Raw genomic sequence first — 14,833 nt, forward strand, 5'->3', positions numbered from 1 at the left:
CAGCAAAGTGGTCACCTCGTCTGTGCTTGGTACCTGGTTGCTAACCATTTTAATTCCCTTCCCCATTCCCACACTGACATGTCTGTCCTTGGCCTCCTCCACTGCCAGGGTGAGGCTAAACACAAACTAGAGGGACAGCCCCTCATATTCCGCTTGGGTAGTCTGCAACCCAACGGCATGTATATTGAGTTCTCCAATTTCAGGTAAACTGCTCCACCTCTGTCCCTTTTCTCTCTCCTCCTGATCTACCCTGTTCTTTATGCACTCACCCCAGCCCCCCCTCATCACCCTGTTTCTTTCCCCTCCTTCACTTGCTTTATCTGCCCATCACCCACACACTCCTCCCACTGGTTCCCCTCCCCCTACTGTTCCCATCTGCCCTCCCCACCTCCCTTATTTGATTCCATTCTCCACTTTTCTCTCCTATCAGATCCCACCATCTGCAGTCCTTTGCCTCCACCCATCACCTCCCAGCCTCTGTCGCTATTTCTACTCTTCCTCCTCTATCTGCTTATGACCCTTCCTCATCTGGATCAACTCATCGCTTGCCAGTTCCAGCTCCATCCCTTCTCCTCTCCTTTACTGGCCATATCCCCTCCATCTTTTAGTCTGGATGAAGGGTTTCGACCCGAACATCGACTGTCCATTTCCCTTCACTGATGCTGCCTGGCCTGCTGAGTTCCTCCAACAGTTTGTTTGTTGCTCCAGATTCCAGCATCTGCAGTCTCTTGGGTCTCTCTAATGAATTCTCCAATTTCAAGGCCTTGAACAGAGAAACTGGAGTTGTTAAGGAGAGATTTGATAAAGATGTACAAGATTACAATGGGTTCACGGGGGGTAATTGGGGTAAGCTGTCTCCATTGGTTTAAGGATCGGGGCACTTTTAAATTTTCGATCAAAAGATACAAGGGAATGTGAGGATCTTTGTTGTGAAGTATTGAGATAGGATCTGAAAGTCACTCTCATTGGTAAAAGCTTTTAAAAGGGAATTAGATGGGTACTTGAGAGAGAATAATTGCAAATGTTTGGAGAAAGAGCGGGGTAATGGAACTGATGGGATTGCTTTGCTAAGAGTCAGTGTAGACTCAGTGGAATGAATAATCTCCTGAACCATAACAAATCTGCGGTTCTGTGATTAAAAAGCATGCAGGATATGATGATGCATGAAGGAGAAACCTATGTCAATTACCAAGAGGTCAGTAATACAAGAAACTTAAGGGTATACAGAAAATATAAAGTAAGATTATAAAGGACATTAAGTAGGAAAAATATTAAGGTAAAATCAGGAAAACATAAAGATATTCTATAAATACTTGGTGGATAAGAACAGAGAGTTGGGCCTGTTAGTGACCTCTCAGGATTCAGGAACATGGGGGGTATGATTCTAAATATACTTTTGGCTGTCCTTCAAGGAAAGGGGCAAAGCAGGTGTTGTAGTTAAGGAGGAAGAATGCAAAATGTTATGATAAAAATAAAAGAAGGAAATATTAAATGGTTCAGCATTCTTAAAATATATAAAATAGATAAATCGCCAGGCCTGGGTAAGATGTTCTCCATGCTATTGAAAGAGCAGGGGAGGAGGCCCTTGTTAATATCTTCCACTCCGCTGTGGCCATGGTATCTGAGGATTAGAATCTTGCTAACATGACACTCTTGTTTAAAAAGCGAAAGGAATGGAGTGAGTAATTATAGATATGTCCACCTAATGTTGGCATGGAGGCACCGAGGCTTGTGTGGCAATGTTTAATGGCATGCCTCTTCTCTTCACCCCTTCCCCCACCACCCCCCCCCCCCCCCCCCAACAAACGTCATTCATTCATGGGCTGCTTCCAGCCCACTCGTACCAAACCCTGCCTCCACTATGAACACACAGCCTGTACCAGTCTAACTTGAAGGGGACCAGCACTGATACAAGCTTTTGAATAAGTGCCACTGTTGCTCCACTGCACAATGTACCTGTAATGTACCTTTTCTGTTACCAAAGAACTTTTAAGCTGTTGTTTCTGCAACCTTTCTCCGGAAACTTTTCATGAGGCTTCCACGTGTTTCTAGTTTGATGTTTGCTATCGTCTTGATTTTTAATGCTTTTGGATGGGGCTCCCAAAGAAGTTTGTTTGGAGAGGTGAGAACCAATAAAAGCAGTCCATCTTCTTCATATTCCACTTCTGCCTCTCAGCCCAAAATAAAGTGGAGCTTGTGCTTAAATGTTTGTGACATGACTATACACTTCATGGATCTGTTTGGAACATATCTTCTCACATTAGTTTTCAATTGCAGTATACTATCTGAATTGGGGAAAGTGGCTGATTTAAAGAAAGTCAGCTTGGTGAGCATCCCAACTTGCTGTGCTTCCTGTAACCAAGCTAACTCCAGGGGTTTCAGGTTTGACTTCCCTTTTAATAGGTGATGATTAAAGTCACACATGCAGGGATTGCCAAGTACTTGCTTCCACATTACAGAGAGAAAATGGTGTGTGGGACTGGATGAATCCATGTTAATGTGTATGGTGGTTTCCCTTTTATGGGTACACGGGTTCTCCTTTCTCTGATTTCCAATCGTTAAATCCATTTTAAAAACTCTGCATATTTAATCATATTTCTGTTTCAAGGGACACAGGAATAGAAGTCTTAGTATATTCTGTCCTTTGAATCAGTTAACACTTCTTAATTAGAGGATGGTCACTCTCTATCTTAATTCATTTACCCACCTTGGTTAAATATCTCTTAGTACCTTATACTGATGGAGGTCAAGCAGTTTTGAAGTGACCTAGTTGTAACATCTTTTTGGGGAAAAGTGTTCCAGACTTCCATCATCATTTGACTGAATCTAAAGCATTCTCTGCCCATGAGGGTGGTGGAGGCCAGATCAGTGGATATGTTTAAGGTGGAGATAGATAAATATTTGAAAGATCAAGGAATTGAGGGTCATGGGGAACTGGCACAGAAGAGGAGTTGAGGCCAGCATAGATCAGCCGTGATCATATTGAATGGCAGAACAGGCTTGAGGGGCCTGGTGGTCTACTCCTGCTCCTATTTTCTTGTGTTCTCGTGAAGAAGCGCTTTCTGATATTGTCCTTCAACAGCCTTGCTGTAATACCAACTAATTCATTTTATATGAAAGTGATCGGAGATGTTTCAGAAGAAGCCTTTCTTTGTAACTAGTCTCGTTAGATGTGCAGCAAGGGATTCTTCTTGCACTATATTTCACCTCCCTACACAATCCTTACCACCTCATAACCAGCAGACTGTTTGGACCGTTAACATATGGATCTGAGGCTTCCTATACGTAAATGATGATATTAGCAATATTAAACTTAAAAACAGTGAAGTAGCTACACCATTCCTTTTATTTACTTGTTTTACATTCTAAATATTTGGTGTCGTGGCCCTATTTTGTTAACACAATATTTATCTATTCCTGTCTTTATGCTCCAAAGCAGCCTTCTCCCACTCCATCGAATTCAGCTCACCCTATGACCACTTCATTGATATGTTTATCTACCTTTCCCATGTAAGTTTATACTTCACAAGAGCTACTATCTACTGTCCATTGTGAAGTATCTGGTTGCAGGACAGAACTGTATAATTCAAACTAGGCACTACATGTTGACTTTGAAAATTTAATGAAATCTGTAGCAGATTGCCTCTAATAGGCATATTTGGTTTCCTCTTGCAGCGCAGGTACAGGTGATTAGTGCTGCACTTCGAGCTGCACGATTGGATTCCGCACCAGATGAAGATTTGTTGTCTGATGCTGAAAATACAGAAATAGTCCAGGCTGATACATCACTCTTCAGCCCAGCACTTGTTGCACCCACAGATACCATGTGCATCAAGAATGATGTGTCAGTGGGTTTGGACACAGCAGCTGAGGTTACAAGGACGTCAACTGAGCTCTTAGTTGAATGCTTTGAATCTAATGAAAATGAACAGATTGTGGTAAGTTAATACCTTTCACGTTTTGGTGCTGTTTCATATGTCCTGGATCTAAATCTTGGAGTTTCACAGGACTAAAGGCGCAAGGCCTGCTATTTTACTGAATACCTTGTAGTATTACCTATTATCCTGCGTGTTGCATACCGTGCCATTTAAATAAAAACAGCACATCGGGCAGTATCTGTGGAGAGAGAAAGCCAATCTTCCAAATGACTATTAATCTGTTTTTAACTTCCCTGTACAATGGAGTGGGTACTGCTGCATTAACATAATTGATTATGAACTGTACATCTTTGAAATATAGTTCCTTTGTGCCAAACCTCCATGTGTGGAGTTGCTTCAAAGTGCATTTAACAGAACTTGTATGTGCCCAAGGCCTGTAACATCTGCAGCTGTTGCATTCTTAACCTTGGCAGGCTGACCAGGATCTACTCTGTTATCAGTGGAAAATTGTTACTCTGTATGACTTGCATAATGCTGACCTTGGGTCAGCCTGCACACAGCCAGCTCTAAAATAGCATACATAGCCAAGATGTTCCTGTGAGTGTCCAGCAACTGTGAGAAAATCAGGTGGAAAATTATGGGTGCATCAAGCTTTCGTCATTTTCATTGAGCATTTTCATTTGTTACTTATATATTTAAGAGATATTAGGAATTGGGTGGAAAGTGGAGCTGTTGCAGGTAGGAAGTGATGTGACAAATCCTTCAGAAATACTTTCACAGGGTTGGTGACCCTACAGTGTGCACGCACTGTTTCATGATGGGCAAAGTCTTGGGTAGAACTTTGATCCATATGGTGACCTTTGATAACAGAGTTGCCATTTGAAGGAAGATGTGGAATGATGTTAAAAGTAGGCAAAGCTCTGCCTACAGCAGTGCAAGACTGTATGCTGAGGAAAATCTGATTGTAAAATCCCAATTATAAATATGGTAGAGGGTTTGGAGAACATAATACCCAAGGTGTTGGTGCCACTGTGTCAGTCTGATTATAGCCAGTGGAGAAGGGGCTTGGTTGAAATGGAGCTTCCATTAAGCCCTGCACTTAATTGGCTTGAAAAACTAAAACAGACACAAGATACAATTTGAATGCTTTGCCATTCTAAAGTCAATCCTACCTGTCACTTTTTGTTGACCTATGGAAGAGTTGATAGTGTTAATTATGATTTTTGTTTTTTGCCCCAATCTGGTCACTTGCCCATTTCAACCAAAATCAGTCAGCTAGACAGCAAAGCAATGAACATGTTTGGTGCAGGGTTTAAAATCTCAGTGACCGAAGGACCTTGTATCTTTTGACTTCATTCTCTAGCTGGGCCTACATTACATAAAATAAGGAAGTCTTGGGATATAAAATGTAGGGCAGTCAGGTATAGTGGATAGCCCTTGTTACTCTGGTATCAGCTTTAATGTTCTCTCAGAGGGCATGGTATTACACAAGCTATTGTCTTAACTGGTGACACTAGTCAATTAGACAAAAGTGAGTTGTGTATTTTCAGGAAATCCTCTGCTAGATGGCCTTTGTGGGGTTTTTGTTTGGAAGCTGATGGTTTATTTGTAGTAGTATCTGATACCTGTACAATTAAATATCTCGTGTGCACTTTGTATGTTCTTCCATTTTCAGAACCTGAGTAGTGATACGCAATGTGATACTGGGTCATTGGAGATAGAACATGATGACAGTTTGCTTTTTGGTGACGATCAATCAAAAATACAGGTTGGTAAACTTCAGTTCTATGAGAATGATGCAGTTTCCAGCTCGTGTTAATGAAGACTGATTTAAGTGAGATTCTAGGATCTTTAAGTAATCATCTGATTTTTCTAACCTGATAGTAAAGGGGCAAAGGAGCCAGATTTGCCCAGTTGCATAGAAGCAAACCATCTGATGGCCCCCAATGGAAATAAAGTGGGTAAATGGTCGTTGAGTTCAGATTTGGGATGCTGTAGGCTAACCTGCCCATTTAGATCTGTATGATGGCTTCCATTTGACACTCCAACTAGTAGCCTACTTTTTTTCTTTTGTTTTGGAAATAACTTGGGAGGTGACTCTGTGCATTCCTGTTCAACATTTTTTTTCCGCTGTCCGTCCCCTTCACCAGAATGTAGCGACCACGTGTGTGTAACTGTAACATAGTAGTATGTCCGAAAGCACTTAGCAGAATTGGAATCAGACCAAAACTTGACACCACAATAGGGGAGGTTTGCAGAGGGAATTTCAGAGCTTGGGACTAAAGGGCTACACACACAGGCACTATTGACGGAAGAACAGATGCTGGAGTTAGAAGAGCATAAAATGAAGAAAATACTTAGAGATGAGGCTAGAAATTCATTTGCCCAGCTCCAAAAAAACAAGTGCTGTGCAAGTTGAACTGGAGCAATTTTATGCATGTTCCATGGCATCTGTTGGGAGGTTCCCTTCTTCGTTTTTCTTTTGGAAGGATTTTTGTTCTCCCTAACACTTCCCTCCAGCATTATGCTCCCCAGAATGACATCAACAGCTGTGGAACATGCAAAATTCAACTGCAGTGATATTTTCAATCTCACTCTGGAAAAATTACTGTTCTTATTTACTCACAGAGCAATCAAGGTTTACTAACCACATTCTCCCCTCAACCCCTCCAATCCATGCTATTTAAAGAGCTAACACTCAAACTCCATTCATTCTTTGTCCTTACTGAGATCTATGGCCTATGTCCTTGCACATAATCTCATGTGGATGGTCATTGTGGCTCCTGGGTGCAAACCAACCGTCTGCGGGCATTGTACTTCACTAGCTTGTCCAGGTTTCTTTGAACTCACTGGAAGCATCCTCCCACCCAATTCCCATCACTTCAGTACCCAACCACACACTGGCAACACTTCCCCGTAGGTGCAAATCTGCTTTATGTACTGTTTTGTCCCTTTTAAGAGCTGCTTGGAAAGATCACACCTGCTCCATTATATTTATAACTACTGCCAAGACATACAGTACATTAAAGGGGTACACTGGGCTGAAACTAACACTGTCAGGCTCAGGTGGCTGTACACAGGGAATCCTGACACTGTTCTGTGAACCTCGCATTCGAGTTCTCTCCCTTTTTAAGCAACTTTCACAAACAGCATTAGAGTGATCCAAGGCATGATATTCTTTGTAATATTCTTGCTTTAAGTAAGAAGCTGGTTGTGTTCTTGCGCACAAATTTTGCCGTATTGTCACGTGTTGAAGATGTCTTTGTTATGCTGAGACATAAAACTGGTGTTCCCTGTCTGTTGCTGCATTTAGGTGGATTTTTAAGAAAAAAATTCCCACGGTACTGTTTAAAGATGTTTTGGGAAATGTTCTGATTAATATTTCCTCACTCAACCAATATCAGAAGAAACAAATTAGTTGCATTAACTTTCCTCCATTGTTTGAGAGATTTCTGCATCCCAACAGTTATACCAGTTCACAGCTCTTCATTTTCTGTGAGTCACAGAGCGATACAGCATGGAAACAGTCCCTTCACTTCAATGAATCCACGCTGATCATCAAGCACCCATTTTTTTTTACACTAATCCTGCCCTAAACCATTTTACTCCCTCCTCATTCCCCAGCATTCTATCTTATCAATAGTAGGGACAAGTTACAGCAGCCAATTAACCTACCAACCTGCACATTTTTGGGATGTGGGAGGAAACCCATGTAGCCATAGGAAGAGCATGCAAACTCCACACAGGCATGCCCGGGTCGCTGGAGCAGTGAGGCAGTGGCTCGATCAGCTGTTTTATTGTGCCGCCTGAAATAACTGGTGATTTATGATGTTTCTATCTTTTTTTAAAAAAGGGTGATTTTTTTTTGCACATTTTCATGTCAGTGTAAAAATACATCATTGGAGTTACAGAAACAGAAGGTCATTGATCTGAAACATTGTATAGATATTCTTAACCCATTAAATATTTCTAGCACTTTCTGTGCATTATTGTCCTATGATTTATCTTGCAAGGAATCGACTCTAAGCTTAAGAATGGAATTTGCATTCAGCACCACCCCCTCCTTTCCCCATGATCCCTTCCTAACTTGCAAGGTTGGGATCTTTATTTGTCCGGGTGAGCCACAGTGATGGTATTTTCAGCCAAAAGCACTTTCAGTTCATCCTTTATCTTTCTTGCATTCCCAAGTTTAATTCTGAGGCAGTTTATAGAGGGTTATTTTTGCTAACTTGCAAAATATTGCTCTTTCACCCTAATAGGATGTTATTCCACAGCCGTTGCTGGACCAGTACCTGTCAATGACAGATCCCTCCCGAGCTCAAACCGTTGACACTGAAATAACAAAGCACTGTGCATACAGTCTCCCAGGTGTGGCTCTAACCCTCGGCAGGCAGAATTGGCATTGTTTAAAGAATACTTATGAGACTCTGGCATCCGATGTGCAGGCGAGTATTTGAACCCAAAGTTGCCTTGAGTTTGATTTAATGATGGATGATATAAGAACTAGGAAAGTATTTGTTTCTTATTTACATACGAGTTGTGGGGAAGAACTGGAGGTGAAAGATTTGTGTGGGAGTAATGAGAGTGGGGAGTGGATAGAGGTGCACGGTCCCACTTTGATTCTTCAGAAGAAATTTGGGTGAAGAACCAGGACCCAGACAGAGAGGTAAAAGACTGCAGATGCTGGAATCTGGAGCAAAAACCAAACTCCTGGAACAGCTTCTGTGGGTCAGGCAGCAGAGTCCAGATGAAGGGTCTTGACCCAAAACAGTAGTCTATTTCCTTCCACAGATGCTGCCTGACACACTGAGTTGCTCCAGCAGTTTGTTTTTTGCCCCATTATTCTAGGCGAAGCCCAAGGATGGAAGGAGAAAACAAATTAAAACAATGTATGCTTGATAAAGAAGCAAAGAAGGATGCAGCACCTTGTAAGGTTATTCTAGCTTCCAAATCTGCCTGTGTGAAATTCATACTGAAACTGTCATGTCTTTCTTTTATCAGCTCCCAAAGCTAACTTGAATTTGCACATTCATCATTGACTCACATTGAATTTTTCTTTTTTCCCTTTTCCGTCCTGCAAATTACCAAAATAAATTAGAGCGATTGGATTCATGAGAGATGTACTTTGGAAGGAAATCTTCCTTCATGACTACTTGGCAAAACCTAACAAACCAGAGATTTCTCATCACCAATCCGTCCTTCAGTATTTCATGAGTTCGGCTTCTCTTCTGCAACTGTGTGCAGCCAATGTTCTGTTTATTGAAGAAGAGTCATAGTCGTACCGCATGGAAACGGACCCTGTGGCCTGCCGAGTCTGATGTATGATCAGCCATTTACACTAATCATACATTATTCACCTTTCTTTTTATTATTCTTGCCACATTCCCGTTAACTCTCCCCAGGTCGTACCATTCCCCACATACAAGAGGCAACTTTTCTGGGGCTGGAAATTGATTTGCATAATTCTGAAACAATGACGTTGTGCAGTTAAAAGTTGGCCTAACCAGCATGGAACAACCTTACACGTTTCTACGTGTCTAATACACCACGGGCAACTTTTTTTTTGATGGGATTTTTATCCTCCATAACACATTTTTCCAGCATGAAATTCCTCAAACGACATTGCAACAAGCAAAATTCATCTGCAATGAGACTTTCAACCTGAAAAGTGGTATTTACTCACAGAACAGCCAAGTTTTGCCAGTTCTGTTCCCCCTGAAACTGTGCTGTGTGATAGGCCAACATTCAAACTACGTTTGTTGTTCCTGCTGAGTTTTGTGACCTAGGACCTTAATGCAACCTCACCTGCGGCCTGACTGCTTCACAGGTCAAGGCCACAGTCATTCTCAGCTTCCTGGCCTCTGACTCATTCCAGGCAGTTGGTGCCAATGTTTGCAATGTCATTTGCTGCTCACGGTTATATTAGGGAAGTCACCCAAACTCCATATGTAGGACGAGAAGATTTGATCTCTTCCTCCAGCACACAGGACTGACATTGCAGTCTTCTCCGAAGTGCAGGTATTCCTGGACTGCACTCATGCCCTTGCAGGGGGCTCTCTGGTAATTTCCTGCCAGGAATGTCTGGCTGTAACTCTGAGGTCTCAATGACCCCTTTACCCCAAGGACATTGCTCCCGCAGGCACTGTTCTTCAACAGTTTGTCCAGGGTGCTCTGATACCTTGGGAGCACTTTGCCACACTGCCTCCCATAATTATGGCATTCATTTATACATTGGGAACATTCCCCTGTGGCTGGAAGTATTTTGTGTCCCTTTAAGTCCAGTTCTGTTATGTTATGGCTTCCAACATGGGGAACTCTGGGCTGACACTGTTAGTCTCAGCGCAGCATTACAGGGAACTCAAAAAGGCATTTCTCCGAATCTCTCTATTAAAGTTTTTGCAAGTTTCACATTTTATTTCTAAGAGTGGACTGCAGGGATTTTTTTGATTGTCATCCATGACAAATTCATATCTACCCAATGTTTTTAAACAGAGGCTTATTAAAGACATCTGTCAGCCATATCCCCTGTTTGTTCAGTTTAACCCTTTACTTCCCATATCACGTAGTGAGTGGGAACTTGGCCAACCTGTGTTATCTAAATAAAATATCAAAAAGTACTGCTAAAGGACAATAAGAATTGATTTTTTTTTCTGATTTTGGACACATTTTAAAGTGTCCGAGTAAAGGATATACATGGCATCTTCTTAGTCGCGTCCCAAAGTACTTCAAAGCTGATGATTATTACCAGATATGTAGTTACTGCTGTAATTATAAGAAACACAACAGCCAATTTGTGCATAGCAAGGTCCAATAAACAACACAGAGGTAAATTACATAATTATTGTATAAAATGGCTTTGAGCATGTTAAAGCCTTCTAAGTGTTTACTTTTCTGATTTTTTTGTAATTAATCTTTGACAGTGGAAAGTCCGGCGAACACTGGCCTTCTCAATACATGAGCTGGCTGTGATCCTCGGTGATCAGCTAACTGCAGCTGATCTGCTTCCCATTTTCAATGGATTCCTGAAGGATCTGGATGAAGTGCGAATTGGAGTCCTGAAGCATCTGTACGACTTCTTGAAAGTAAGCTTCATTAGATCAATGTTTCATTCAATTTGAAGTTTCTGAAGTTGAATTATTATCACAACTGTGCACTCTTAAATATACACGTGATAAATGTAGGTGAAATAAAATTGGATGTGCACAATAAAAAAAAAAGTGAGATTCTGTGCTGATTAGTTATGAAATTTGGCATGTCCTTATCGACCCCCCCACCAATTTTTATCGATGCAGCATAGAAAGCATCCTATCTGGATGCATCATGGCTTGGTACGGCAACTGTTCTGCCCGTGACTGCTAGAAGCTGCAGAGAGTTGTGGACACAGCTCAGCACATCACGAAAAACAGCTTCCCCTCCATGGGAGGCCTAAAAGCACGTACCACCAGGCTCAAGGACAGCTTCTATCCCACTGTTATAAGACTATTGAACGGTTCCCTACTATGATAAGGTGGACTCTTGACATCATAATCTACCTTGTTATGACCTTGCACCTTATTGTCTACCTGCACTGCACTTTCTCTGTAACGGTTACACTTTATTCTGCACTCTGTATTGTTTTACCTTGTACTACCTCAATGCACTGTGTAATGAATTGATCTGTATGAACGGTATGTATGATAAGATTTTCACTGTACCTTGTTACATGTGACAATAATATTCCAATTCTTATTATATGTGAAGACCTCCGAACCCAGGGATGTACTTCTGAAATTTGAGATCACTGGTCTCTTGAGAATTAATTGTTTTCATTTAGCAAATTGTGAAAGCTGTTTAGCTGCTTGTATCTGTCCTCCCTGGAGCTTATTATATTGTGCTTATTCACAGCTGCTTCCTATGGACAAGCGCCGTGATTACTTATACCAGCTCCAAGAGTTCATGGTAACAGATAACAGCAGGAATTGGCGTTTTCGATATGAATTAGCAGAGTAGGTATTCCGTGCTTTCTACTCGTCATAAAGATCTGAAACTGTTCTTTTGCAACCGTGAGATTGAGAACTCTTCTTCAATGTGAATTAAAGCATTAAATTAATTGGCTAGGTTCAGTTTATTGGAAAAATGTGACGAATAAGCCTGTATTCTCAAACTGATGCATAGTTCCAAATCTATATGAGCTCAAAGTTATAAAGTTTTAAGAGTAATATCCCAGTAAATGGCTTCATTGTTGATGATGGTCACAGTACAACGGTAAAAAGATGTAATTCACTGGTTAGACTGTAAGAAAACTGAAGTCCAAGCAGCCTTTGGTGCAGTGACCTCCAGCAATCCCATTCTTCCTTGAGCAATCCACTTCAAAGCTCTTCAATTCACAGACTGCTCACCAGCACCTTGGTACAATAGTTACTCATTAGTTAGGTATCATATCACTGGGCTCGATGCATTTGCTTTGTGGTGTTTAAAATGCTGAAGAAAAACTTGGGTTTACTTAGGAACGGAGAAGGTGCATTAGAATATTTGCAGATGAAGGGGTCTGGAAAGGGACCATGTGGGCAGAAGGTACAATAGGCAAAATTCAGACAGAAAGCTGGTGAAGCTTTATACACAAGAGAATGTGAGGCTGTTGTAAATGCATCTAAAGGTTAGTGTTCCTAGCAGAAAACATGTCAACATTTAAAGAAGTTATACTGATGGTTGAAGAAATCAAAGAGATTGTAGGGGCAGCACAGTGGCGTAGCTACTAGAGGTGCTGCCTCAGCCCCAGAAACCCAGGTTCAATCCTGTCTGCGTGGAGTTTGCACGCTCTCCCTGTGACCCCGTTGGTTTCAGCCGGTGCTCCAGTTTCCTCCCACGTCCCAAAGATGTGCAGGTCGGTCGATTTAATTGGCCGCTGTAAGTTACCCCTGCCGTGTAGGTGAGTTAGAATGTAGGGAGAATGGGATTAATGTAGGATTAGTGTAAATGGGTGGTTGGTCCGGACTCAGTGGGCCAAAGGACCTGTTTCTGTGCTGTATCTTTCTGTGGCTCGGTGACTCCATGAGATGTGGGACCACAGTTGACACTTAAAGTTAAGGCTAGGACTTGTATCTACAGTAAGCATGCCAAATGGCCTGTTTCTGTGTTTTAATAGGTCATCTTATGTTACAAGATATTTATTTATTAGTCACATACACATTGAAACACGGTGAAATGTGTCTTTTTGCGTTACTGAGAATGTGCTGGGGGGCAGCCTGCAAGTGTCGCCACTCTGTGGTGATTTGTAAAGCACAGTAACAAAAATGTTATTAATAATTAAAAATAATATTCTAAATAAAAAGTTGACAAATCATGTGCCTGCTCTTATTCTTCGTGATGCAAGCCATGTATCGATGATGCCCGAGAGTGTGCACGCTGGCCTTATTAATATTGTTGTTGTAATCTCATGATCTACTTTTGAAGAAAAGCTAAGTGTAGTATATATAATCGTAGAGTCATTTGTATTTGGAGTCGATTGTGTATAGAGTTCGAGTTTAAAACAACACTAATGTAGTCTTGGCCAATTTCAGACAAGTAATTTTGCTGCTGGAACTGTACAATCCCAACGATGTGCATGACTACTTGCGACACATCGCTCTGTCACTCTGTTCTGATAAGGTTGCTGAGGTTCGGTGGATTTCCTTCAAGCTGGTGAGCACAAGACAAGCATTGCTGTTTCAAGTTATTGTTTGATCATATTTCAGTCTTGTATGGCTCTCATTACTTTTCCCTTAGGATTCAGGCCAGTGGCTGGGATCACTCCAGGGAGGCTTCATGATTGGCTGCCTCTCTAGCATTACCAAGAGTGGAAAATGGAAACATAAACTAGGCTCTGGCAATTTCTCCTTTCTGTCAGAAAGTTGAGGGTGTTCACTTACAGATGGCATTTCAGTGCAGTACTGAGTGTTGCAGTCTGTAGCTCCTTTCAGTGAAGTTTTAAGATGAGATCTGTTCAAGTGGATGTAAACAATCTGACAGCAGTTTTACTGCATGGGCTGTATCATACTAATTATATTTAAATAATGCTCCCATTTGATTCTTCCATACATAATTCTTTGTTAGTTTTCAAATGATTGCTTACCTCGAGCATTTTTGTTTTTAGGAAAGTTTGATTTTCAGAGTACTCCAGCAGTTGTGGCATCATCAAGCCATTGTGGTTTGGTATCCAAGAGCTGCTGGTTCTATTTGTCTGACCTTTATGAAACAGGAGGACTCTTGCACAGTCAGATAATTAGGCATTCTGAATGATCCAGGAATGACTTCCAGCTACCAAAAGGGAAAAAAAATACTTTTTGAAGTAGTCCCTAAATAAATACAAAAATTTGCAAATGTTGAAAATGTCAGCGTTATTGCAGAGAAATGAGCAGTTAAAGTTCCAGGGGTCAGCATTTTGGAATTCAATAATGAAACAAGGTCAGGACGAAGGTGTGTCTGAAAGAGTAGACGGCTGAACCAATTTTGTATTGAAAGGGTTGGAATAAAATCAAAGTGGAACTGAGCACTACATTTGATTTTTTTAAAAAATATATAATTCTCTGGGATTACTGAAGTGATACAGAGGCTGGATTGTGACAGCGTCTATTGATCAATGGACAAATTGAAATATTTAGCAGAAGCTTCTCCTTTTCCTGCTGCTCGTGCTTGCTAACAAGCCTTCCTGTTGTTTGTGAACAGGTGGTAGAGATCCTAAGGAAGTTCTATGCATCTGCCACAGAGTCATTAGCTGTGAACTTCATGAATGAACTCACTCTTCGGTTTTGCCACTGCGCCAAGTGGACTGGACGGCAGGCATTTGCTTTCATCTGCCAGGTAAGTGAGTGGGCCAAATAATTTCTTGTATTAAGGTGACTTATTTAATGGTAGGCTAGAAGGTAAGGGAACCGAACAGAGTTTGTCTGTGGTTTGTTTGCTTCCCCCTGCCAGCCTCAATTAAAAACCTTGGTGAT

At 41.4% G+C, this 14,833-nt stretch overlaps 1 protein-coding gene across 1 annotated transcript in view; it reads left to right on the forward strand.

Annotated features, from left to right (window-relative positions):
* Positions 1-14,833, forward strand: part of ppp4r1l (protein phosphatase 4, regulatory subunit 1-like) — a 61,532-nt gene that overhangs the window by 40,533 nt on the left and 6,166 nt on the right. Inside the window, exons 12-18 of the mRNA XM_052031712.1 lie at positions 3,676-3,938; positions 5,554-5,646; positions 8,138-8,323; positions 10,799-10,960; positions 11,763-11,863; positions 13,418-13,538; positions 14,562-14,696. Coding sequence (XP_051887672.1) covers positions 3,676-3,938; positions 5,554-5,646; positions 8,138-8,323; positions 10,799-10,960; positions 11,763-11,863; positions 13,418-13,538; positions 14,562-14,696 — 1,061 coding nt within the window. The remainder of the gene's footprint in view (positions 1-3,675; positions 3,939-5,553; positions 5,647-8,137; positions 8,324-10,798; positions 10,961-11,762; positions 11,864-13,417; positions 13,539-14,561; positions 14,697-14,833) is intronic.

This window comes from Pristis pectinata, chromosome 16 (genome assembly GCF_009764475.1).
Source record: "Pristis pectinata isolate sPriPec2 chromosome 16, sPriPec2.1.pri, whole genome shotgun sequence".
NCBI classification, from domain to species: Eukaryota; Metazoa; Chordata; class Chondrichthyes; order Rhinopristiformes; family Pristidae; genus Pristis; species Pristis pectinata.